At 42.5% G+C, this 25000-nt stretch overlaps 1 protein-coding gene across 3 annotated transcripts in view; it reads right to left on the bottom strand.

The window, feature by feature from the left end:
• Positions 1–25000, bottom strand: part of LOC118390331 (gamma-aminobutyric acid receptor subunit alpha-3-like) — a 177290-nt gene that overhangs the window by 112126 nt on the left and 40164 nt on the right. For all 3 annotated transcript variants that reach the window (XM_052457320.1, XM_035780784.2, XM_035780785.2), the window contains exon 2: positions 383–489. In XM_052457320.1, coding sequence (XP_052313280.1) covers positions 383–468 — 86 coding nt within the window. In that variant the 5' untranslated portion in view covers positions 469–489. The remainder of the gene's footprint in view (positions 1–382; positions 490–25000) is intronic.

Genomic DNA, 25000 nt, shown 5'->3' with positions numbered 1-25000 from the left:
GTGTGCTGCTAATAGGCAGCGAGAGCTGACTGGCACCATGGCAAAACAATCTGGGCTAAGCCCTGTCTCACCGTCCCTCAGGTCTCCCCAAAGCTCTGTCGGCAGGCCAGCCTTCCCTTCCTCCAGGTTGATTGAGCATCGCTTTGCCACTAGAAATCCAATAGCGATTTACACTGGGTCTCCAAAATGGCATTCTGCGGCTCATAAAGCCTGGCTACAGTACTAAAGCCTTATTAATGAATGCATTAGCTGCAACACATCCCTAGAGCTTCAAAATGGGGGACAGAAGAGGACGAGAGGAAAAAGGAGGTGGAGAGAAGCGAGTGTCTGGAATTGGGAGAGAGCTAGGGGGGAGAGGGGAGAGAACTATGAGTCATCTTACCCGGTTTGTGGAAAGGGGTTGAGGAGCAGGAGGCAGATCCACATGCCTGACACAAATACTGCAAGTTTCCGGAGAGTGGCAGCCATCTCAAACTACGGCCCAAAACCCTGCAGAAAAGAGAGGAAGAAGAAAAGATTGGTGATGCAGTAACACCTCAGATCAATATGCATCTCCAGGCCTGGAAAGCAGAACGCACTGTCTGATAAACACATCATTCACTGGCAGGTATGCTAAAGGAACCTGGATCTAAATGGATTGCCTGATGACTAGCTTTTGTCACACAGACACACAGACAGGCAGGCAGTTTTCCTCAATGGCCGTAACGACAGAGAGATGTTGAAAAGACTGTAAACAGCTTTAGAGAACAATAAGGGTGTGTGCTGCTATGAAGAACACACATGACGTAAGCCAAAATGCTTTGAGTTGATATACAGTATATTCCGAAAGTATTTAGACCCCTTGACTTTTTCCAAATTTTGTTACGGTACAGCTTTATTATACAATTGATTTAAAAAACATTTTCTGATCAATCTACACACAATAACCCATCATGACAAAGAAAACATTGAATTGTGTTTTTGAAATGTTTGCTAATTTATAAAAAATAAAACACTGAAATATCACATTTACATAAAGTATTCAGACCCTTTACGCAGTACTTTGTTGAAGCACCTTTGGCAATGATTACAGCCTGAGTCTTCTTGGGTATGACGCTACAAGCTAGGCACATCTGTATTTGGGGAGTTTCTCCCATTTTTCTCTGCAGATCCTGCCAAGCTCTGTCAGGTTGGAGGGGGAGCGTCACACAGCTATTTCCAGGTCTCTCAAGAGATGTTCGATGTTCAAGGACATTCGGAGACTTCTCCCGAAGCCAGTCCTGCGTTGTCTTAGCTGTGTGCTTAGGGTTGTTGTCCTGGTGGAAGGTGAAACATGGCCCAGTCGGAGGTCCTTAGTGCTCTGGAGCAGGTTTTCATCAAGGATCTCTCTGTACTTTGCTCCGTTCATCTTTCCCTCGATCCTGACTAGTCTCCCAGTCCCTGCTGCTGAAAAACATCCCCACACCTTGATGCTGCCACCACCATGCTTCAACATAGGGATGGTGCAGGGTTTCCTCCAGACGTGATGCTTGGCATTCAGGCCAAATTGATGAAATCTTGGTTTCATCAGACCAGAGAATCTTGTTTCTCATGGTCTGAGAGTCCTTTAGGTGCCTTTTGGCAAAGTGTGCCTTTTACTGAGGAGTGGCTTCCGTCTGGCCACTCTACCATAAAAGCCTGATTGGTGGAGTGCTGCAGAGAAGGTTGTCCTTCTGGAAGGTTCTCCCATCCCCACAGAGGAAATCTGGAGCTCTGCCATAGTGACCATGGGATTCTTGGTCACCTCCCTGACCAAGGTCCTTCTCCCCCGATTGCTCAGTTTGGCCAGGCGGCCAGCTCTAGGAAGAGTCTTGGTGGTTCCAAACTTCTTCCACTTAACTTTTCTTCCATTTAACCATTTTTCTTGGGGACCTTCAATGCTGCAGAAATGTTTTGGTACCCTTCCCCAGATCTGTGCCTCGACACAATCTTGTGTTGGAGCTCTATCGACAATTCCTTCAACCTCATGGCTTGGTTTGCTCTGACATGGACTGTTAACTGTAAATAGATAGGTGTGCCTTTCCAAATCATGTCCAATCAATTGAATTTATCATAGGTGGACTCCAATCAAGTTGTAGAAACATCTCAAGGATGATCAATGGAAACAGGATGCACCTGAGATCAATTTTGAGTCTCATAGCAAAGTGTCTGAATACTTATGTAAATAATGCATTTCTGTTTTTAATTATAGGGTACTGTGGGTAGATTGATGAGGGCAATGTTGTATTTGATCCATTTTATAGTAAGGCTGTAACGTAACAAAATCTTGAAAAAGTCCAGTGGTCTGAATACTTTCCAAATGCACTGTATATAGTATGAAACTATAGGTTGTTAGTAAATGGAAGCTTTGGGCCTTCCATATTGTACTGTATAAGTCATGTTTATGTCCCAAGCCATGGTAAATGCCAAAGCGCTTCAACGGTTAGAGGTATAGTAACCTACCCCAGTGGGATTTAACCTTTGTAGTCACTCTCTGAGATCTGAGCAACTTATGTTTCAGATGCAATGAAGACAAAACTAATATGAATATTTTAGCACTTGGAGACAGTGGAGGTAAACATGGACTCGCCAACAACAGCAAATTATTCAAATTACAGATGAAACAAGTCCAATGTGTTTCCTTGCTGCGCGAGCCAAAACCAGTGAAGACAAGGGAATTTATTTGCTTTTCTGCCCAATATGCAGCAGCACAACAGCTATGGAGCATAAATACTGAGTAATTTCTCTCACCCAAGCAGCAGGCTACTGTCACGCCCTGATCTGTTACACCTGTCCTTGTGCTCGTCTCCACCCCCCTCCAGGTGTCGCCCATTTTCCCCCATTATCCCCTGGGTACTTATACCTGTATTCTCTGTTCGTCTGTTGCCATCTCATTTTATTGCGTTAAGTCTACCAGCGGTTTTCCCTCTGTTCCTGTCTTTGATTGTTCCTGGTTTTGACCTTTTCTGCCCGCGTTGACCCTAAGCCTGCCTGTCGTCCTGTACCTTTGCCCCACTTCTCTGGATTATCGTCCCCTGCCTGCCTTGACCTGTCGTTTGCCTGCCCCTGTTGCTGTAATAAACATGGTTACTTCTACACAGTCTGCATTTGGGTCTTACATGAATCCTGAGCAGGAACTGGCCATGACTGACCCAGCAGACTTGGACCAGCTCTGCTATGCCATCTCCTCCCAAGGAGCCACCATTGGTAAGTATGAGGAGTTTCCAGGTCACAGCTGAGCATTGGACATTTTGCGGGAGCAAGTCTGTGGGTTGCCTACTAGGCAGCCTACCACGACAGTAACTTCTCAGCCCCTCAGTAACCTGGTTGGTAGCGGTGCCTTCACCCTGGATTCCCAGGAACCCCGCTTTGATGGAGAATCGGGCACCTGTCAGGCGTTTCTCTCTCAGTGTTTCCTCGTCATGGAGCTACAGCCTTCCTCCTTCCCCTCGGACCGCTCTAAGATAGCGTACTTCGCTGATGTCCGGGAGGGCCCTCGCCTGGGTTACGGCCGTTTGGGAACAACAGTCAGCTATTTGCTTCAGTATGGAGGTATTAGTGGCAGAGGTGAAAAACGTTTGTGGCTCCGGTGTCCGGGAGAGAGGCTGCCTGGAAGTTACTCCAGCTTCGGCAGGACTCCCTCAGTGCAGCAGACTATGTGGTGGAGTTCCACATGCCAGCAGAGGAGGGTGCTTGGAAGCACTGTTTGATACGTTTCTGCACGGATTCTCGGCGGAAGAAAGGGATGAGCTACCACCGGATCTCGACTCACTCGTCGCTTTAACCACCCGGATCGATGGTCGGCTACGGGAACGTAGGAGGGAGAAGAGGTCTGATTGTGGTCCCAATTGCTCACTCAAGGATCCCACCTTGCATCCGAGGAGCTCTGGAAGTTCCTGGCGTCTACGTCCCCGAGAGGATCCGGGCATACCAGAGTTCCTCCAAAATCCTCAGACTGCCAATTCACGTTTTCCCGAGCCGATGCAGGACTAGGCTGTCTCCTGCCAAACGCGTACACAGACTTGACACCCAGAGTTGTCTGTATTGCGGTACTGCCGGTCATTTTGTATCTACCTGTCCCTTCAAGAGACCTATCTCATTCGTTGGAGTGAATAATCAGGTTGGTCTTAAAGATAATTGTTCTTCTCCCCTTACTCGCCCCCCTCTCCATGCCACCCTTTTGTGGTGTGACCAGTCCAAGTCTCTCCAGGTACTCATCGAATCGGGCGCCGATGTGTCTTATAGATGTTACCTACCTCAGAGCTGGGCATCCCCACTCAACCCCTCTCCATTCCTATGGATGTTAGAGCGCTGGACGGGCGCTTTCTAGGCCGGGTCACCCAACATACCACCCCATCAACATATGAGTGTCAGGGAACCACAGCAAGACGATCCAATTCCTTCTAGTTGAGCCTCTGAAGGTTCCCGTGATATTGGGATTCTCTTGGCTCCAGCGACACAATCCCTATATTGACTGGGCTACTGGTGCCATCGTGGGTTTTAGCCCATCCTGCCACACTCATTGTCTAAAGTCAGCTCTGCCTGCCCCGGGACGTCTTCCTGGGAGCTTGGAAATTGCCCTGGACCTCTACGCCAGCCCCGCAGAGTACCAGGACCTCTGGGAGGTGTTCAGTAAGGCCTGGGCCACTTCGCTTCCTCAGCACCGACCGGTATCCAAGAAGGTGAAGCCTGAGGCACTGGAATGCCCCTATAGTGCTGTGGCTACACCCCTGGAAGCCGAGACCTTTCTCCCCGCTCCAAGATCATTAGCCCCGATGCTGTTCGTCCTCTGTTGCTCCGTACCCTCTGTATGTTTCCTACCTTTTGTGTCTAGAGTTAAAACCATGTCTTACTGCCCCTTGTCTCCTGTTTCCAGGCCACCCCTCTCCTCCCTCTCATCAGCGGCTGATCGGTGTACATAGTGAGACGTCTCTTGAAGGTTCAACCTCGGAGCAGGGGATTCCAGTACCTGGTTGACTGGGAGGGTTATGGCCCGGAGGACAGGTGTTGGTTCTCCGCTAGGGACATCCTGGACCCAGGCCTCATCTCTAAATTCCAGCGCTGGCACTGCGCTCAATCAGGTATGCGCCCAGGTAGGACGCCAAGTGGCATCCCGAGAGGGAAGTGGGTAGTCACACCCTGATCTGGTTCACTTGTCCTTGTGATTGTCTCCACCCCCCTCCAGGTGTCGCCCATTTTCCCCATTATCCCCTGGGTACTTATACATGCGTTCTCTGGTTGTCTGTTGCCAGTTTGTTTCGTCAAGCCTACCAGTGTTTTTCCCCTCTGTTCCTGTCGATTGATTGTTCCTGTTTTGACCTTTTCAGCCCACCCTGAGGTTGCCAGACGTCCTGTATCATTGCCCCACTACTTTGGATTACCGGCCTCCGCCTGACCTTAGCCTGCCTGCCTGCCGTCCTGTACCTTTGCCCGACTACTCTGGATTATCGACCCCTGCCTGCCTTGACCTGTCGTTTGCCTGCCCCTGTTGCTGTAATAAACATTGTTACTTCTACACAGTCTGCATGTGGGTCTTACCTGAAACATGATAGTTACAGCATTCGGTTCCTGTGTTTTCCCCTCCAAAGGATAGTTTCTAAAGCTGCTGTTATTCGCCCATTTCTTCAGACACACCAACAGTGTAGGGGATTTGTAAGGATTAATACTGGAATCACCCACACATGCATAGAGTAGGAACAAACATAAATAATGTCATGACTGAGGCACCTGGCAACAAGACAAAAAAGCTAAGTCTGGGGAATAGCTCTGAAAAATCCCAAGAAACGCCATTTTATAAATGTCACAACATAAATACTGCGTTGCTTACAAAGTAAATGTAAACGGGTGGGTCTTTTTGGAAAAACAACCCAAAAGCAACGAAGGTAAGAGGTTATCCAGAGCAAAGGGACTGATGGGATATGCAGCAGAGCTCGAAATTACATGCATCTCATCAGTCATCAGTGTGTGTGTGAGACAGAGAAAGAGACAGAGAGGGGGGTGGGACAGGAGGGAAGAAGAGGGGAGGAGTGGGTGTGTGGGGGAGAAGTGGAGACCGTGAGGAGGGGGGCAATGCAGTTATTACTACTCTTTGAGATGGGGGAGGTAGAAGCAGCATGGTAAATACAAAGTCCTTCATCTTCCCTATTGATCTGTTCTAGTTTTAATTTCTTCTCCCTGAGATTCTGGCACCGATGCAAAGCCTTTAGACTTCTTTACACTGTAAAAATAAGAAGTGACTTCTAAGAATGTGGTTAAGTGTTTATCTGATATTTCATGTTCTGTGTCTACAGAACTCTGATCATAAGATTAGCTGTTGACATATTCCTTCATGACAAAGCAAACAGGGAAGCCACATACTGTCACAAACCTCCTCTACAAAGTATATATAATTCAACACTGAGTGCTTTCTGACACCTCTTCATTTTCTGACGGTGTGAACAAATCTGCCTTGGTATGTGCAATCTTGCCAAATAGCGGCAAGGCTCAATTCTCTAAACCGTGTGTGTGCACATATTACCTCAATTACCTCGACTAACCGGTGCCCCGGCACATTGACTCTGTACCGGTACCCCATGTATATAGCCTCGCTATTGTTATTTTACTGTAGCTGTTTAATTATTTGCTACTTTTATTTTCAATTTTATTTTCAAAGTTTCTCTTACCTTCTTAAATGATTGTTGGTTATGGGCCTGTAAGTAAGCATTTCACTGTAAGGTCTCAACCTGTTGCATTTGGCGCATGTGACAAATACAATTTGATTTGATTTGAGTACATGTCGGGGAAAAAAATTGACATCTCCCTGCCGGCGCCTGTCAAACCATCAGAGCAAAAGGTCAAAAACCTTAGCTCGCTTTATCTCCATGGCTACGTGTCAATAGTCAAATACCAGCGGGGCCGGCTTTCCTACAGAGCTCCACAGCCACGTACGGAGGACAAAGTAAAATACATTTTATCTAAACGAGCCGTCATTAGAAGACGTGCCTTTTGTGACTGTGTCATCCCATCTGAGGTGCTTTAAGAGGGTAGGGAACATTGAGGAAGCAGTGTGTCTCGGCATCAGACCCCTGTCCTCTCACTGTGGCTCTGCTGTGTGGATCCTTAGTTGTCTGGTTACAGTTTGACATCCCACCCCGGTTGTCACAATGCAGGCTCTGCTTTGTGGGTCAGTGTTGGCCTGGTCACTGGTCAGCATCACACCCCTGTTCTCACACCATGGCTCTGCTCTATGGGTGGTCACTGGAGCGCATACAGCTAACTGCTTACAGCAGCTTTGTCTTGGTTTCCAGCCTCTCCCCGTTTTGCATTGATGAGAGTAAGACCCTCATCCCACCCCCCCATCCCTTCGCCGCTTTACAGATCTTCCTCAAGGAAATAGGAATGTTCTCTGTTACGAGGGGTAGGGAACACAAACGATCTGAGGAAGGGTCAACAGACTTGAGATGTTAATGATACGAGTGCTCAGACAGGATGCGTCTCTTCAGGTCTGTTCCTTCTCCTTCACCACATGTGCCTATGTTCCTGAGGACTGCACTCCTCGTGTGCTGAAAGACTTTAGAAGGGCATCCCCAATCTTCATCCCAGCTGACCACCGAATGACTTTGTTTAATTGTTCTCTCTCTCAGCGTTTTTGTTTAAATTAATGGGCCTATATTACGACTAATTCTGGATCGTTAGCCATCAGAGATTTTATGTTACTCATAAAAGCCGCAGGATGCCAGCCCTCCAGAGCCAGAAATAACATTTCCCTGCCCTTTAATGTCTGACAGAAAATTGTGTCTGCTAATGTCATGATATCTACTGCTGCCTATTTAAGCAAGTCCTGCTCGCGTCGAAGTCATCATATCGCATAATTTATATCGAAGAGTCTTAAATGTAATTTATATTTTTATCTCTAGTCTAAGACAAGGTAGCTGGGTGCTTCAGTGACTAAAGTGAACAATCGACCTCAGCCTTTCCAGGCATAAAAAGCAAGACCATACATTATTTAAGGGTTCACAGCAAAGATTTGAAACGTATTGTCATTCTCAGAATTGTAAAAACAATATATATATATATATACAGTTGAAGTCTGAAGTTTACATACGCCCTAGCCAAATACATGTAAACTCAGTTTTTGACAATTCCCAAAATTTAATCCCTGTTTAGGTCAGTTAGGATCACCACTTTATTTTAAGAATGTGAAATGTCAGAATAATAGTAGACAGAATTATTTATTTCAGCTTTATTTCTTTCATCACATTCCCGGTGGGTCAGAAGTTTGCATGCTACCAAAAACTAATGGAGTGTATTGCCTTTAAATTGTTTAACTTGGGTCAAACGTTTTGGGTAGCCTTCCACAAGGTTCCCACAATAAGTTGGGTGAATTTTGGCCCATCCTCCTAACAGAGCTGGTGTAACTGAGTCAGATTTGTAGACCACCTTGCTCGCACACGCTTTTTCAGTTCTGCCTACAAATGTTCTATGCGATTGAGGTCAGGGCTTTGTGATGGCCACTCCAATTCCTTGACTTTGTTGTCCTTAAGCCATTTTGCCACAACTTCGGAAGTATGCTTGGGGTCATTGTCCATTTTTATTTATTCAGACCAGAGGACATTTCTCCAAAAAGTACGATCTTTGTCCCCATGTGCAGTTGCAAACCGTAGTCTGGCTTTTTTTTATGGCGGTTTTGGAGCCGTGGCTTCTTCCGTAATGAGCGGCCTTTCAGGTTATGTTGATATAGGACTCGTTTTACTGTGGATATAGATACTTTTGTACCTGTTTCCTCCAGCATCTTTACAAGGTCCGTTGCTGTTGTTCTGGGATTGATTTGCACTTTTCGCACCAAAGAAGTTAATCTCTAGGAGACAGAACGTGTCTACTTCCTGAGCGGTATGACGGCTGCTTGGTCCCATGGTGTTTATACTTGCGTACTATTGTTTGTACAGATGAACGTGGTACCTTCAGGCATTTCGAAATTTCTCCCAATGATGAACCAGACTTGTTGAGGTCTACATTTGCTTTTCTGAGGTCTTGGCTGATTTTCTTTCTTTCTTCTTTTTCCAAGATATGAAGCAAAGAGGCACTGAGGTACACCTCCAATTGACTCGAATGATGTCAATTAGCCTATCAGAACCTTTTAAAGCCATGACATAAATTTATGGAATTTTCCAAGCTATTTAAAGGCACAGTCAACTTCGTGTATGTAAACTTCTGACTCACTGGAATTGTGATAGTGAATTATAAGTGAAATAATCTGTCTGTAAACAATTGTTGGAAAAATTACTTGTGTCATGCACAAAGTAGATGTCCTAACCGACTAGCCAAAACTATAGTTTGTTCACAAGAAATGTGTGGAGTGGTTGAAAAACGAGTTTTAATGACTCCAACCTGAGTCTATGTAAACTTCCAACTTCAACTGTATACATTTTGACATGGTCAAATAACTCAAGCATAGATTGGTAACCTTTTCTAATTCACCACACATAATCTAGAGGCCATGAATAACTTGGTCAAAAAGAATAGGACCGACTGGCTTATAGTTGGTGCTGTTATAAGCAGTCTCACTTAAAACCTCAACCTTCGCAACATTTGACCTAGAGACTTGAAACTGTGTTCGTACGTGTCTTTTCATTCTGAACAAATTTGCCTCATGGACCCAAGAGTTCCGTCAGGATAGATTTTCCTACATCTTGGACATTTTGGTAAACTTTTGAAAAACGTATTCTCATGAATCCAAATAACACCAAACACCGGTATGTAGGCTCATAGTACATCTCTTAATTTAGGGATTGGTTAAGAGATTACGAGATGGCTGAGTTATTGATTTTTTTACGTGTCAATTTAAATCCTTTCTAAATCCAAACGGGCTTTTCAGCAGCCTACTAAGAGAGACACATCCAATGTTCAAAAGGGGTCTGTTAAAACCAACCATTTCTGGTGTATTGACAATGGAAACCTGTTTAAAGTATCCTCCCTTTTAAATGAAGCCATACTGAGTTGGTTACAATTCCAATTTCATCCTCCAGAAGAGGCAGAGCAAATATTAAAGCAAATAATATGGGCAAACTCCAATGTACCGATGGAGGAAAGACCCATTTTCTTGGAAAAAATGTATGAGGAAGGTAATCATGTTTATGAATTACATTGTAAATAAGGATGGCCAAATTATGTCGCACAAGTAATTAACAAAGGTGTATGGAGATATAAAAGTATAACCATCTCATCTCAGCTCTGCCACGAAAATGGAAGAGGCAATTACTCAAAAGAGAAAGGAATGAATTGGTTTGTCTGCCTCCAATGAAAAACCATGCATGGCTAAAAATGACTAGTATAAATCGTAAAACGTATCACTTGCACTTAAGGCTGAGAGGTTTGACAAGTTTCCTGCACAAAATTGAAGATAGTTGGGAACAGATTTGTCATGTCCCAATACCATGGCACCAGGTGAACGAACTGATATCCAAAACAACAATTGACGCATCAATCTAATTATTTTCAATTTAAGCTATGATATAAAATTCTCGTTGCAAAAAAGAATGCTCAATATATGGGGTATTGAACAATCAGCCCTGTGTAGACTGCCACAAGGAAACAGAATCAATGGATCATCTCGTTTGATACTTTTCTTCGGCGGCTCGCTTTTGGATTCAGGTCCAGGAGTGGTTGTGTAAGTCATAACGTCAGATGGACCTGTAAACAGTACTGTTAGGACAATCAATCAATGGGAAATATGATTATACTCTTAGGAAAAGCATTTCTTTTTTTGGACAATCTCTGTAGAAATGTTACAAATACAGAGATTCAAGAACCTCGTAAGACATCACAGTAAAATAGAAGGATGTATTGCAAAAGGAATTAGTCAAATGGGAGTGTACTGGGAAAGATGGGTTAGTATGTGGACAGGGTTGGAATTAAGATTGATTGATTGGCCAATACACTTGGAATCCAAGACGATTTGTAAATATATATATATATATATAGTCCCAGTCAAAAGTTTGGATATCCCTACTCATTCCTACTCAAGGGTTTTTCTTTATTTGTACTATTTTCTACATTGTCGAATAATAGTGAAGACATCAACACTATGAAATAACACATATGGAATCATGTAGTAACCAAAAAAAGTGTTAAATAAATCGAAATATATTTTAGATTCTTCAAAGTAGCCACCCTTTGCATTGATGACAGATGAGTTCAAAGTCAGCCACTCTACACCACTAGATGGCACCATATCACACCAGGGCAAAAAGAACTGAACTCATGGACATGAGGCCATGAAATGTGGTACGTAAACCTTATGTACTTGTCCTTAGATGCTGTGTGAATATAAAGTCACTGCAACCATAGATGGCTGCACCAGACCAGTTGGTGGCACCATAGAATGCAAGAGCAGTAACTATTGATCAAGTCATTAGTCTGCATCATTTAAATTTAACATTCATTTGCATGAAACTATTTGAAATATTGTGATTAGTATTGCGCAGTCAGCGTATTACAGCTGTGAGAGTGTATTGAGGTATTTTGGAAGACTAATGTGGAGTGTACCAACTGAGATTTAAGTCATTTACACAAACAGATTTAGACAAAATAAAGTCTCAGAATTCAAAGATGACCACCATATACAAATGCACTAATATTTCACAAATCCTAACATAAACCATTAGTTAAATTGACCCAATAAATGGACAATAAACTTAATACATGAAATAATGACTTTAAGAATGATTACCTGCTGCATTCAAAGATAACCAACCTACAGCACTAGACTAAATTGAACTTGTGTCGTCGTCCTTGTGCTATTAACAGATAAACATGGTAATGCTTTCACAGACTTAACATAAGGGAAGATAGCAAGAACTATATAATGTTGGAACTATGTAAGGAATTATAAACTAAACTAAGGACACCAAACCTCCAGCAGCTGTAAAAAATATATTGAGATTCATCCAAAATGACTTGTTTTATCTAGCAACAGTTGAAGAGCTGACTTTTTTAAGTTGACTTCAACTCACTCAAAATGCTCCAGCTGAGTTAACAAAAACGATGTGTTTAATAGGGATGTTAAGATGAACTGTTATGCATCGGTCCCTGATTCAAATGTTTAAGATACAAGTGCATCAGTCCATGGACCACAAACCGATCCAAATGTACTGTAGCATGAATCTGTCAGAAAATCCATTCAAATGTTACGAATCGCCGGTTCACAAAATGTTTTTTTTTCCCTCATATAACATTTTTTCTACCTTCCAAAAATACCTCTTGTCGTTTCTGACAACTGATGCGTGTTCTCTTTCAGTGTCGAACTGCATGTGACTGTGGTGACAGTCATTGATCTACAAGTCACTTTGCATGCCGAACATCCCCAGGCAATAACAATAACCTTGTCAAACTGCGCACTGTGCAATATCAGTGACCAAGTCGAACTGCGCACTGTGCCCAGCTTCGCTCGTTGACCAGCGTGAGGTAAGCGGCCTGTTCCTGATATTACACACCTGCGCGGCACCTTCATCATTAAAATGCTAAAATGGCTTGAGTGATATAAGCTTTATTAGTTGAATGACAACCTATTTAATTTGCTAGGTGATTTTTATCTATGCGATGTTGAAAACTGTGTTTTACCGGAATAAAAGTAAGCTACCAGAGACACAACTCTAATCGGGCTATAACTGCTGAATGGGGCCTACAAGAAGTCAGTCCAGACGATCCAGCTCTGAGGCCCAGCTCATGAGCAACATCAGCAGCAGATTTGAATTTAGAATGGAAAATGAACGTGTTTATGCAACAAATGTTAGTGCATCATACACATCTCTAGTGTTTACTCAATTTAGAAATACACCACTGGTTAAAAGTTTTAGAACACCTGCTCATTCAGGGTTTTTTCTTTATTGAGACTATTTTCATGTCTTAAAGTAATGATGGACTGTCATTTCTCTTTGCTTATTTGAGCGGTTCTTGCCATAATATGGACTTAGCCCTATTTGGTAAAGTACCATCCTCTGTATTGATTGAATTGAATGTATTTTGGGCAACAGACATATACAACAAAATGTACAACGTGGACCCAGAGGATATCACTTGAAAGTATTTATTAAAACGTGTATTTCCAAAGTGGTCCTCGATGGTAAAAACAATAACACATGAATAAAAGTCGAGACAAAATTACAAAACAACCATAAATACATGATATTATATTGACATCCTTAAAAGTGGCACTATTCACTGCACTTCTCCCTAACCTTGAAAATCAACCATATTCCTTTCACATTAAAACAATCTATTAATTGCACATCATACTGATCCTTCAAATAAATACACCTGACCAGCAGTAGGGGAACAAGGGGCAATGGAGTGATTTCCCTTACTTAGACAACCTTGTCCAAATGAAAAACTTTTTAAAGCTATTGCATAGACAAATGTCTGTATGGAAAAACGTGCTCCTCACAGTACTGTTTACTCTTGTGATTTTATAAGACATAACACTAGCTCTGGTATTGTGACTTTGTTGGTCATAGACCATATCAATGTGGTTTTTCATGTAACCTGGGGCACGATCATTTAAGATGTCAAACATATGATTACGTTTAAGTTTAAGTTGGTCCACTCTGGACTCCAAAGGCAACAAGCCCACCTACCGGAACTCCTGTACCCCTATGTGGATCCTAGGGGGGACATTCAGCATATATCCGATAACATTATTTTGCATGACCTGCATTCTCTTTTTCAGCTTTTCCGATAGCCCACTATACCAAGCAGAGCAGGCGTAATCAAAATGACACTGAATCAATGTTGAGACAAGCAGTTTCTTATGTTAAAATATCTAGTGTTACGATATAAACATTTCAATTTGTTTGCCATTTTAGAAAGAATTTTAGCAGCAATCATGTCTCAAGAAAGGGATTGATCTAGGGACACACAGAGATAAGTTTCACTTGTTTTAGATTCAAATCTCCTCGCCTGCACAGTTTACTCTTATCTTGTCAGCCCTAAGCAATCTACATTTTGTTCCAAACAAAATCGATTGAAGTTTTTCCCAAATGTAGTGACAATTTGTTGTCAGACAACCAATCTCTAACAAAATGCAATTCCTTACTCAGGGTCTCCTCTATGTAAACTGTATCCTTCCCTGATACCAGTATGGCTGAATCATCCGCATAAAGCAGGAGTTTGCACAGTATCTGGCACATCATCAACGTATATAAGAAATAAGGGAGGCCCTAAAATGGATCCCTGCGGTACTCCACAGGATATTTCTTTGGCCTCTGACAGAACATCACCAACATTACATACTTGTGTTCTGTTGGTCAGATAAGACCTAAACCAACTAACTCACTGTTACATAATTTAGACCATGTATTTCAGTTTCATCAGGAGAATAACATGGTCCACAGTGTCAAAAGCTTTCTGCAAGTCATGACCATACCTGTATAGTTCCCCTTCTCACTTTCCTGCTTGATGTGGTCAAAAAGGTAGATAAGGCAAGTATCAGTGGAATGAGCTGTTCTAAAGCCAGATTGTAGTTCATAAAGAAGTTTGTGCTCAAGAAGGTATCCCTCAAGCTGATTAAAAATGAATCTCTCAACAACTTTGGATGTGCTGAGGATTGACACAGGCCTGTGTTTCCTACATTTGTTTTACTGCTCTTCTTGTGGAGTGGAACCACCCGGGAACCAAGAGATGAGGCTATAGTTGTAAAGAATTTGTTAAAATAATTGGCAGCCTTTGCCTGGTCATGACATTAAACGTCATCAATATCCAGGCCAATATTACAGGATTTTACCTTATGGGGAGTTAAGCCAATGTCCTTTAAAAATTTCCACAGTTTACGAGGCTGATGTAAGTTGTCATTAACGGCATATATATAATGTTCGGATTTGGCCTTATTTGTATCTTGCTTGGTTTCTGCAGTTAATTTAACCATCATAATCTTGTTGTAGATTTGTCCATTCTGAATCTGGCCAGGTAGCAATCCCTTTTTCATTATAAGGTCTAAGATCTCGGAAATGATCAATTTCCCTGACTGCTGTTTGATTCTAATTTGTTTCATCGCAGCCAGAGAGTCGAGTGCATACAGAAACAGATCTTTAAAAAGATAACAAGCTTGATCAACATCATCACAGTTTAGTACATGAGACCAATCCAAAATTCCAAGGACCTCTACAAAATGTTATTTGAGTATTGTTTCATAAACCGTACCTTCATGTATTTATTATCTGACTCTAGAAGCATTTTTCATTTCTTACGTTTACAGTAGGTTATCATATGATCACTAAAACCAATATTTAAGACTCCTGACTGACGTTCTCTTGATCTGATACAATAATCAAAATCCAAAATTCTTTTACTGTCAATACACCTGGGTTGGCTCAACAATCAGTTGTTTTAGTCCAAATAACTGATTAAAGTTATACAGGGCATTTACTAGTGTACTTTTCTTGGGTGATAACTGCACAGTTGTATTAAAATCGCCAAGCAGAATACATTCTCTATCAGCAAATACATTGTGATCACAGCAATTCGATTCAAGTAAATCATAGAAATGATTCTGCTGAGGAGACCGATAGCACACACCAACAAGTATACCCCCTACCTTGTCACAACACAACTGATTGGCTCAAACGCATTAACAAGGCACACCTGTTAATTGAAATGCATTCCAGGTGACTAAAATAGTAAAAATAAAGAAAAACCCTTGATTGAGTAGGTGTTCTAAAACGTTTGACCGGTAGTGTATACAACCATGAAATCAAATCAACTGAAGCAACATAACCGCTGCATTGACAAAAATTAATTAAAATTAATATAACTAATGAAATCAAGTAGAATCAACAAAGATAAACATGTTTACTACACTTAGAAATTCAAAACCAAAAAGTAAAATCAACTGAAACAACACAACAGCTGTATTTATTATTATTTTTTAATCAAGTTCAGATGACTTCAATTAATTTTGGGGGGGGGGGAGCAGAGCTCATTAGAACATTACCCAGCATGATTTGCAACTGTCCATTTTCACATTTACATTTTAGTCATTTAGCAGACACTTTTATCCAGAGTGACTTTAATTAGCCCATTCAACAACGGTCGATAAACAACCACGTGTAAAAAGTCACAAGTGAAAGGTTTCTGTAACCGTTATGGAAAATGTAGTTAAAGTGGTCTTTTGGTTGGTTGATAATACTGAGTACACTGTCACTTTGGAATCTGGCGGAAATGCTCACACATGAGCAAGAAACACATGGTAGCACAATTTTCCCTATTGGAATCTGCTTTATATAATTTCAACGACTTACATGCTGACCACAATGGTCGCGTGTGGTGAATTTACACATACATGTTATTCAATCATTGCACCAACACTGCTTGTGCGCGTCAACGAGCGTCTGCTTTGCCAGGCGCTAAAATAGAACTTGGTTCTTTTTGTGAAGCTTGACGCGCTGCAAGTCCCGCCTCTCCCATCTCCTCATTGGTTTTTAGGAGCATATACCCACATGGATGATTGAAAGATGAGCTGAGGTCTACACTCCAGTCGGTAGTGGTAATGCACCTTAAAGTTAGTTTTCAACTGCCATATAAAGTCCGAAGAAGAAAAAGAAGCCTGAAAGAGGAGAGATTGTTTCTAGCAAACTCGGTTTACTCTTTTATCTGTGGATTAATTGTCGCAGTAGAGGACCTTGTGCATTTCAGGTAAAATAACAACCCAATATTTATATCCCAGGACAAATGAGTTAGCAACAGCAAGCTAGCTAGCTAAATTGCCATAAATGTTTAATGCTTTTCGACCTGTCCGCAAATTAATATAGTTGGTTCAGAGTTTGATTTGATATTTCAACCTGTGTGTCCTGATCGCGTCTGGTGTGGGTGGACAAAATCAACATGCGAGCGATGCCACACGCACTCCTGTGAGCGGTCTGGCCAACATGTTAGTCAGTTCAGAGAGGTGTAATTTTCAAAGTAGTTGTTTCAACTGTATAGGAAGTTGACCAAACCTAAAATGTTAGGGCAGCCAGATAACTTTGGAGGGTTAAAACAACTAATAGTTTTGTTTTCATGACTATGAAATAGTTGTCCTCTCCACTTGGTAATTTGTCCAAGCATCTTGAGTAGCTTTGTTCAAATCAAATCAAATTGTATTTGTTACATTCGCTAAATACAACCTTACAGTGAAATGCTTACTTACTTAACCAACAATGCTTTAAGAAGTTAAGAAAAAGTAAAACAAATTGAAAAGTAAAACATTTAAAATAAAAGTATTAAATAATTAAACAGCAGCAGTAAAATAACAATAGCGGGGCAATATACAGGGCATACCGGTACAGAGTCAATGTGCAGGGGCACCGGTTAGCCAAGATAATTGAGGTAAATGTACACGTAGGTAGAGTTAAAGTGACTATGCATAGACAATAAACAGAGAGTAGCAGCAGTGTAAAATAGGGGTCTGTGTAGCCCTTTGATTAGCTGTTCAGGAGTCTTATGGCTTGGGGGTAGAAGCTGTTAAGAAGCCTTTTGGACCTAGACTTGGCACTCCGGTACCGCCTGCCATGCGGTAGCAAAGAGAACAGTCCATGACTATGGTGGCTGAAGTCTGACAGTTTTTAGGGCCTTCCTCTGACACCGCCTGGTATAGAGGTCCTGGATGGCAGGAAGCTTGGCCCCAATGATGTACTGGGCTGTAAGCACTACCCTCTGTAGTGCCTTGCGGTTGGAGGCTGAGCAGTTGCCATACCAGGCAGGGATGCAACCAGTCAGGATGCTCTTGATGGTGCAGCTGTAGAAACATTTGAGGATCTGAGGACCCATGCCAAATCTTTTCAGTCTCCTGAGGGGGAATAGGCTTTGTGGTACCCTCTTTACGACTGTCTTAGTGTTTTAGAATATGATAGTTTGTTGTTGATGTGGACACTAAGGAACTTGAAGCTCTCAACCTGCTCCACTGCAGCCCCGTCGATGAGAATGGGGGCATGCTTGGTCCTCCTTTTCCTGTAGTCCACAATCATCTACTTTGTCTTGATCACGTTGAGGGAGAGATTGTTGTCCTGGCACCACACTGCCAGGTCTCTGACATCCTCCCTCACTGTTGTGTCATCTGCAAACTTGATTCTGGTGTTGTAGTCATGCCTGGCCATGCAGTCATGTTGTAAACAGGGAGTACAGGAGGGGACTGAGCACGCACCACTGAGGGGCTCCCATGTTGAGGATCAGCGTGGCGGATGTGTTGTTACCTACCCTTACCACTTGGGGGTGGCCCGTCAGGAAGTCCAGGATCCAGTTGCAGAGGGAGGTGTTTAGTCTCAGGGTTGGTCCTTAGCTTAGTGATGAGCTTTGAGGGCACTATGGTGTTGAACACTGAGCTGTAGTCAATGAATAGCATTCTCACATAGGTGTTCCTTTTGTCCAGGTGGGAAAGGGCAGTGTGGAGTGCAATAGAGAGGATTTCTGGGATAATGGTGTTGATGTGAGCCATTACCAGCCTTTCAAAGCACTTCATGGCTACATTTGGGCAGGTTACCTTAGTGTTCTTGGGCACAGGGACTATGGTGGACTGCTTGAAACATGTTGGTATTGAAAATATCAGTGAAGACACTTGCCAGTTGGTCAGCGCATGCTCAGAGTACACGTCCTGGTAATCCATCTGGGTATACGGCCTTGTGAATGTTGACGTGTTAAAAGGTCTTACATCAGCTACGGAGAGCGTGGTCCCACATTCATCTGGAACAGTTAATGCTCTCATGCATGCTTCAGTGTTACTTGCCTCAAAGCTAGCATAGAAGTGATTTAGCTAATCTGGTAGGCTCGTGACACTGGGCAGCTTGCGGCTGTGCTTACCTTTGTAGTCTAATAGTTTGCAAGCCCTGCCACAACCAACGAGCGTCGGAGCCCGTTTTAGTACAATTCAATCTTAGTTCTATATAGACGCTTTGCTTGTTTGATGGTTTGTCGGAGGGCATAGCGCGATTTCTTATAAGCTTCCGGGTTAGAGTCCCGCTCCTTGAAAGTGGCAGTCCTACCCTTTAGCTCAGTGCGGATGTTGCCTGTTATCCATGGCTTCTGGTTTGGGATATGTACATATGGTCACTGTGGGGACGACGCCATCGATGCACTTATTGATGAAGCCAGTGACAGATGTGGTGTACTCCTCAATGCCATCGGAAGAATCCCGGAACATATTCCAGTCTGTGCTAGCAAAACAGTCCTGTAGCTTAGCATCTGCTTCATTTGACCACTTTCTTATAGACCGAGTCACTGGTGCTTCCTGCTTTAGTTTTTGCTTGTAAGCAGGAATCAGGAGGATAGAATTATGATAAGATTTGCCAAATAGAGGGCGAGGGAGAGCTTTGTACACATCTCTGTGTGTGGAGTAAAGGTGGTAAAGGTGGTCTAGAGTTAATGTCAGTTTGATCTCTGGAAAATCAGTTGAAGCACATTGATTTAACGAAAAAGAAAGTTCACTCAAGTTATTCAATCCAAATTTGTCAGTTCCACTTACTTTGAAGTAACTTTAGGTTATGCTAACTCTACACAAAATCCAAATTGTATTTGATTTGCAAATTTAAGGCAGCCAGGTTACAATTGTTTTGAATTTGACTCAACAAATATTTTTTTACAGTGTAAAAAAAAAAAAGTCTACTCCTGTTTACACACAGACTGGGGGGCTGAGAGGGCACTAACGATTTGACAGCTTTGTCTTTGCAAACCCTATATCTAACAGTCCACGACATACAGGAGTGGAGCCCACTCGTGGGAGGCACCGGTGACTGACAGCCCAGGTAAATCAGAAGGGAAAAACATTTAGTCACTTCTGACTGCAAGGGGAGACAACTTAATTAAGCTTGTTTTATTGGTGTGATGCTGTGATATCAGTGCTGTAGTTGCAGAACTCCAGGAGCAGACAGCGGAGATCAAACTGACATTAATGGCTGAATAGGCAAGGTCAACAAGGCCTCTTAACAGCCTGGCTCCTCTGGAGCCTCTACTACGGGGTGACGGGCTAGACCGTGACAGGGGGCAGAAAGAGGTGTCTGCCAATTAAATATATACTGTGTCACCTCCATGAGCAAGAATGTCTGGGTAAAAACAGGCATGTAACTAAGGCGGTGCAAAAATACCTTGGCTTTCATATGAATGTGATAAGCATATGGGATGCGGCAGTGGGAACAGGGCGGGCTGGTCTAAGTCTGCTCCTTGGGCTATATAATCCACTTCAAAGCCATGTTTACTCTCTCTCTTTGGCGAGAGCAGAGAGGGAAACACTGACACTTGTGATGAGGAGGAGTCCTGTCAGAGAAACATCTTGTGTTTGACTTAACATCATAACAAATAACATGGACTCTAGATATATTTTTTAGAAAACCATTGAAAGTTAATTTTTTAAAACTGTCAACTTGGGAAAGGGCAAGATCTCTAATGCCCACCCACATTTGTTCAAATAAAGCATGATTTGGCCATTTCCTCTGAGATATTGCTTGTTCTGCAATATTTGACACCCATTTATCAAAATTTGCAAACTGTACAATACAGAAATGAACGGCTCTGCAGATACAACAATTCCCATAGAACTAATACATGGAATGTGAACACAATCCACTTATGCATTTCCAAAAAGGGCACAAGTGGGGAATATGCCATACATAAATATATATTTCACAATATTGCACAACCCACTAGTCATAATCTGATAGCTGTGTGACAATACAAACTGGAATTACATAGCAGACATTTTGCCTTCAAATAGGTACTTACCGGTACGAGATAGTTAAGACATTTAACCATTTGGAATAACCTCATACAGCCACTCATAAGGGGCAATAGAATAATGGCAAGGGCTCCAATATTGTGTACCATATTGAAATCACACCCTGTGCATCTCTCCAGATACACATCTCAAGCCTCCACACACACACAGTTACTCAGCTAAATAGCTAGATTTGTGAAGATAACATACTTTTAGAATCATTATGCAAATGAGTGTGACTGTAAAATTAGTCTTTCTCGAGACCTGCGGGGTAACGCAACAGCGATGGCACAGATCACCACAACAGTAAATGAAAAACATACTTTCCCCCATTCCATTGGAAAGCAGATTTTACATGTGGGATAGGAGGCTGCCTCCCGGGCAAAATCTGTCTCCGAGCATTAAGGATTCCCGCCAAAGACCAATGGCTTCTTCAGCACACCACCAGCTATGTTGTATTACCTAATGCTATGTTACACCATGTATTCAGCCCACCTTTTCCACTACTTGGGTAATGTGTCCATGTTAAAATCCTGGACTTTTACAATGTTACTGTTCTGATCGTCTTAACTTAAATCGGCGAACATATTGAGACGGCAGTTTCTAACTGACACTACTTAGACACGATGGGGTAAATGGGCCAAAGCAAACAACGCACAATAGAATCATGCAATTCAGAGGAAAGAAGGAAATTAAACAACCCAAAATGATGCATTCTCACCTCCAACAGCACGAGAAAAACAAGCAGCGAATGATTAAGGCCAATGATAGCTGTTGTTGTGAACAGGAGATGAGAGGGAAGGTGGGGATATTTCTACCACAGTACCTGCTTTGGTTTACATCTCCACTCACTGGAGACACTAATACTGTGGATTTACATACAATATCAGTCTGTGTCCTACTAACACAGATATGGTGGATGAAACACTATTGAAGAGATCCACACTGCAGTGCAGAGGCATTATAGGAAAAAAAGCGATCCTTTATGGTAAAGTAATGATTCTCTGCAGTAAGGTGCAATATCTTCCCAAGACGACACTCCTATAACATTTTACAGTTTCCTTTGTAAGAGTTCTTAGACAGAGGGATGGAGAAAAGCCTTGGGGTACTGAGGAGGAATCAGAAATTGCTCTGTTTGCTCAAGACAAGGGCAGGAAGGAGAATAAAAAAATCTCATTATAAGTAGCGTTTTCAGTGCCTAAGTACCTAATGGATCATACTTCAGCAGCACTAGACTAGCATTCCCCTCATTATGTTCCAACTGCAGCATTCCTCCCCCCAACCTGGTCTCAGAGCATTGAATATTATTCTGTACGTAAATCCGAGACACTCCATTCATATAGTATGATATGTTACATTTCGTATGGTACTGTATGTATTAATTTGTGGATGTCCATCACCCATTTCGTATTATGTGACAAATTACAATTCGGATTATATGTTACGAATTTGCAAAACGTACAATATGTTATGAAATATGGTCTATGTTATCAATTTGCAAAACTTACAATACGTTCCGAATTTGCAAAACATACAATCTGTACGAATTTGTAAAATGTACAAAAGGATACGAATTTGCAAAACATATGATACGTTACGAATTCTAGAAAGGTGGCTAATGCTAGCTAGATCGTTAACATTAGCTAGGCTAGGGGTTAGGGTTAAGTGTAGGAGTTAGATTAAAAAGTTAGGGTTAGGTTAAGGGTTAGCTAACATGCTAAGTAGTTGCAAAGTAGCTAAAAAGTAGTTGAAAAGCTGCCAATTAGCTAAAATGCTAAAGTCCGTGATGAGATTCAAACTCAAACTTTGGGTTGCTAGACATTTGCGTTATACACCTACCCATCCACCCAGAACAACCACCCTACTTAAGTAACTATCTGTATTTTGTAACAGAACATTACTAGCCAAGCATACCACAGATGACACTGCTACATCAACACTTAATGTATTTATCGATGCTTTGATTTATAGATGTTTCTATTATTTCACATGAGTTAGGAATACTGTAAAAGCATGTTGCCTAATAGGGGATGTTGGTACACGTAAAGGGTGATGAGGAGTGATAAACTGATGTGACTAACTAGCCGTATTGTTGGAGTGATATGCCTGACCATGTATTTACATGACACACATTATACATTTTGTTCCTGGCTGCGAAATAAAAGGATACAGTTCTTCAACTGAGACAACCCAACTCAAATGAATGGTAGTCTTGAAATATACAGGAGCTGAGTCGTTTGTTAGCCCTTTGATGGTTAATCGAATGTCCAAACACCCACTCAATTCACATCACGCAAGAGGTGAAGAGAGCCTTATAACACTCACGTTGAGGCAAAGAACTGCAATCCCATTAAAAAGAGCGGAACATGAGGCAAAGGTCTCCAAGGGCAACGCTTTAATAAAACAGACCCAAATGTACATAGTGGAATGCCATTTCCATTTTGCAGCTTGCCTTTACATTAACCTGCAGCATCAGCAACTTTAGCTGCAGCTCTGGGCAGCGCCTGCCTGCAAGGGGATGACAACACAACGGATTGGGGGCAAGAGGCTGGGAGGGAGGGGGGCTGTGGGTTAATGCTCCTCGCCTCAAATGTCAACAAGCACATTTATGAAATGCTCACTCCATCAGACGTCCTCAGAGGACAGCCTCTACAAAACTGGTGGTGTAACGTAACGTGGCAAACAGAGCAGAGCCTCACTAGAGGGGGGCAATCACTGTACTGGATGTTCTGCTGCTTGGTTTGTAAGGCTGACACCAGACCCATTGAGACCTGGCATAACTTGCTAATTGTTTACAATTATTTGTGTTTTCCTTTTCTTTCATACCAAGTAGAATCATACACACAAACAATAACTACATCTCCTTTGCCCAGACACGCATGCTCACACTGTCACATTCTGACCATAGTTCTTTTGTGTTTTCCTTGTTTTAGTGTTGGTCAGGACATGAGCTGGGTGGGCATTCTATGTTGTGTGTCTAGTTTGTCCGTTTCTATGTATGGCCTGATATGGTTCTCAATCAGAGGCAGGTGTTAGTCATTGTCTCTGATTGGGAACCATATTTAGGTAGCTTGTTTTGTGTTGGAGTTTGTGGGTGGTTGTTTCCTGTCTTTGTGTTCTCTGCACCATATAGGACTGTTTCGGGTTTTGCTACGTTTGTTATTTTGTATTGGTATAGTGTTAACGTTATAGTCTTTTATCAAACATGTTGAACACGAACTACAAGGCATTTTGGTCCACCTCTCCTTCGACGGAAGAAAGCCGTTATACACACCTCCATCCCTATTGTCTGCATAACTGTTTTCCACATGACCTTCAATTGTACCAATTTAATTGTTCTCAATCACCCATGCTATTTCAATATTTCAGTAATAAATCATAAAATTTTTCCATTGTGTTAATGGCAGGGTGATTGACGAGAAGAGAATCGTCCAGCCAATTGGATATCTCTATCAAGGCGAGACACAGAAGCAGACACAGGAGGCAGATGGTTGGAGTCTTACAATGTTTATTAATCCAAAGTAGTAGGGAAGAGAATGGTCGTGGACAGGCAAAAAGGTCAAAACCAGATCAGAGTCCAATAGGTACCGAAGAGCAGGCAGAATCAAGGTCAGAGCAGGTAGGAAAGTAGTCCAGAGTCAGGCAGGGGTTAGAACTGGGACGAAAAGAGAATAGAAAAGGAGCACAGGAAAAACACACTGGTTGGCTTGACTAAACATACAAGATTCAACCATGCTGGTCATTTATGAACATTTGAACATCTTGGCCAAGTTCTGTTATAATCTCCACCCGGCACAGCCAGAAGAGGACTGGCCACCCCACATATGCTCTCTCTAATTCTCTCTTTCTTTCTCTCTCTCGGAGGACCTGAGCCCTAGGACCGTGCCCCAGGACTACCTGACATGATGGCTCCTTGCTGTCCCCAGTCCACCTGACTGTGCTGCTGCTCCAGTTTCAACTGTTCTGCCTTATTATTATTCGACCATGCTGGTCATTTATGAACATTTGAACATCTTGGTCATGTTCTGTTATAATCTCTACCCGGCACAATCAGAAGAGGACTGGCCACCCCACATAGCCCGGTTCCTCTCTAGGTTTCTTCCTAGGTTTTGGCCTTTCTAGGGAGTTTTTCCTAGCCACCGTGTTTTTACACCTGCATTGTTTGCTGTTTGGGGTTTTAGGCTGGGTTTCTGTACAGCACTTTGAGATATCAGCTGATGTACGAAGGGCTATATAAATAAATTCGATTTGATTTGATTTGATTTGATGAACTGGCACAAAGAGACAGGAAACACC

Source organism: Oncorhynchus keta, chromosome 11, assembly GCF_023373465.1.
Source record: "Oncorhynchus keta strain PuntledgeMale-10-30-2019 chromosome 11, Oket_V2, whole genome shotgun sequence".
NCBI lineage: Eukaryota > Metazoa > Chordata > Actinopteri > Salmoniformes > Salmonidae > Oncorhynchus > Oncorhynchus keta.
This window is presented reverse-complemented; position numbering and strand designations above follow the sequence as displayed.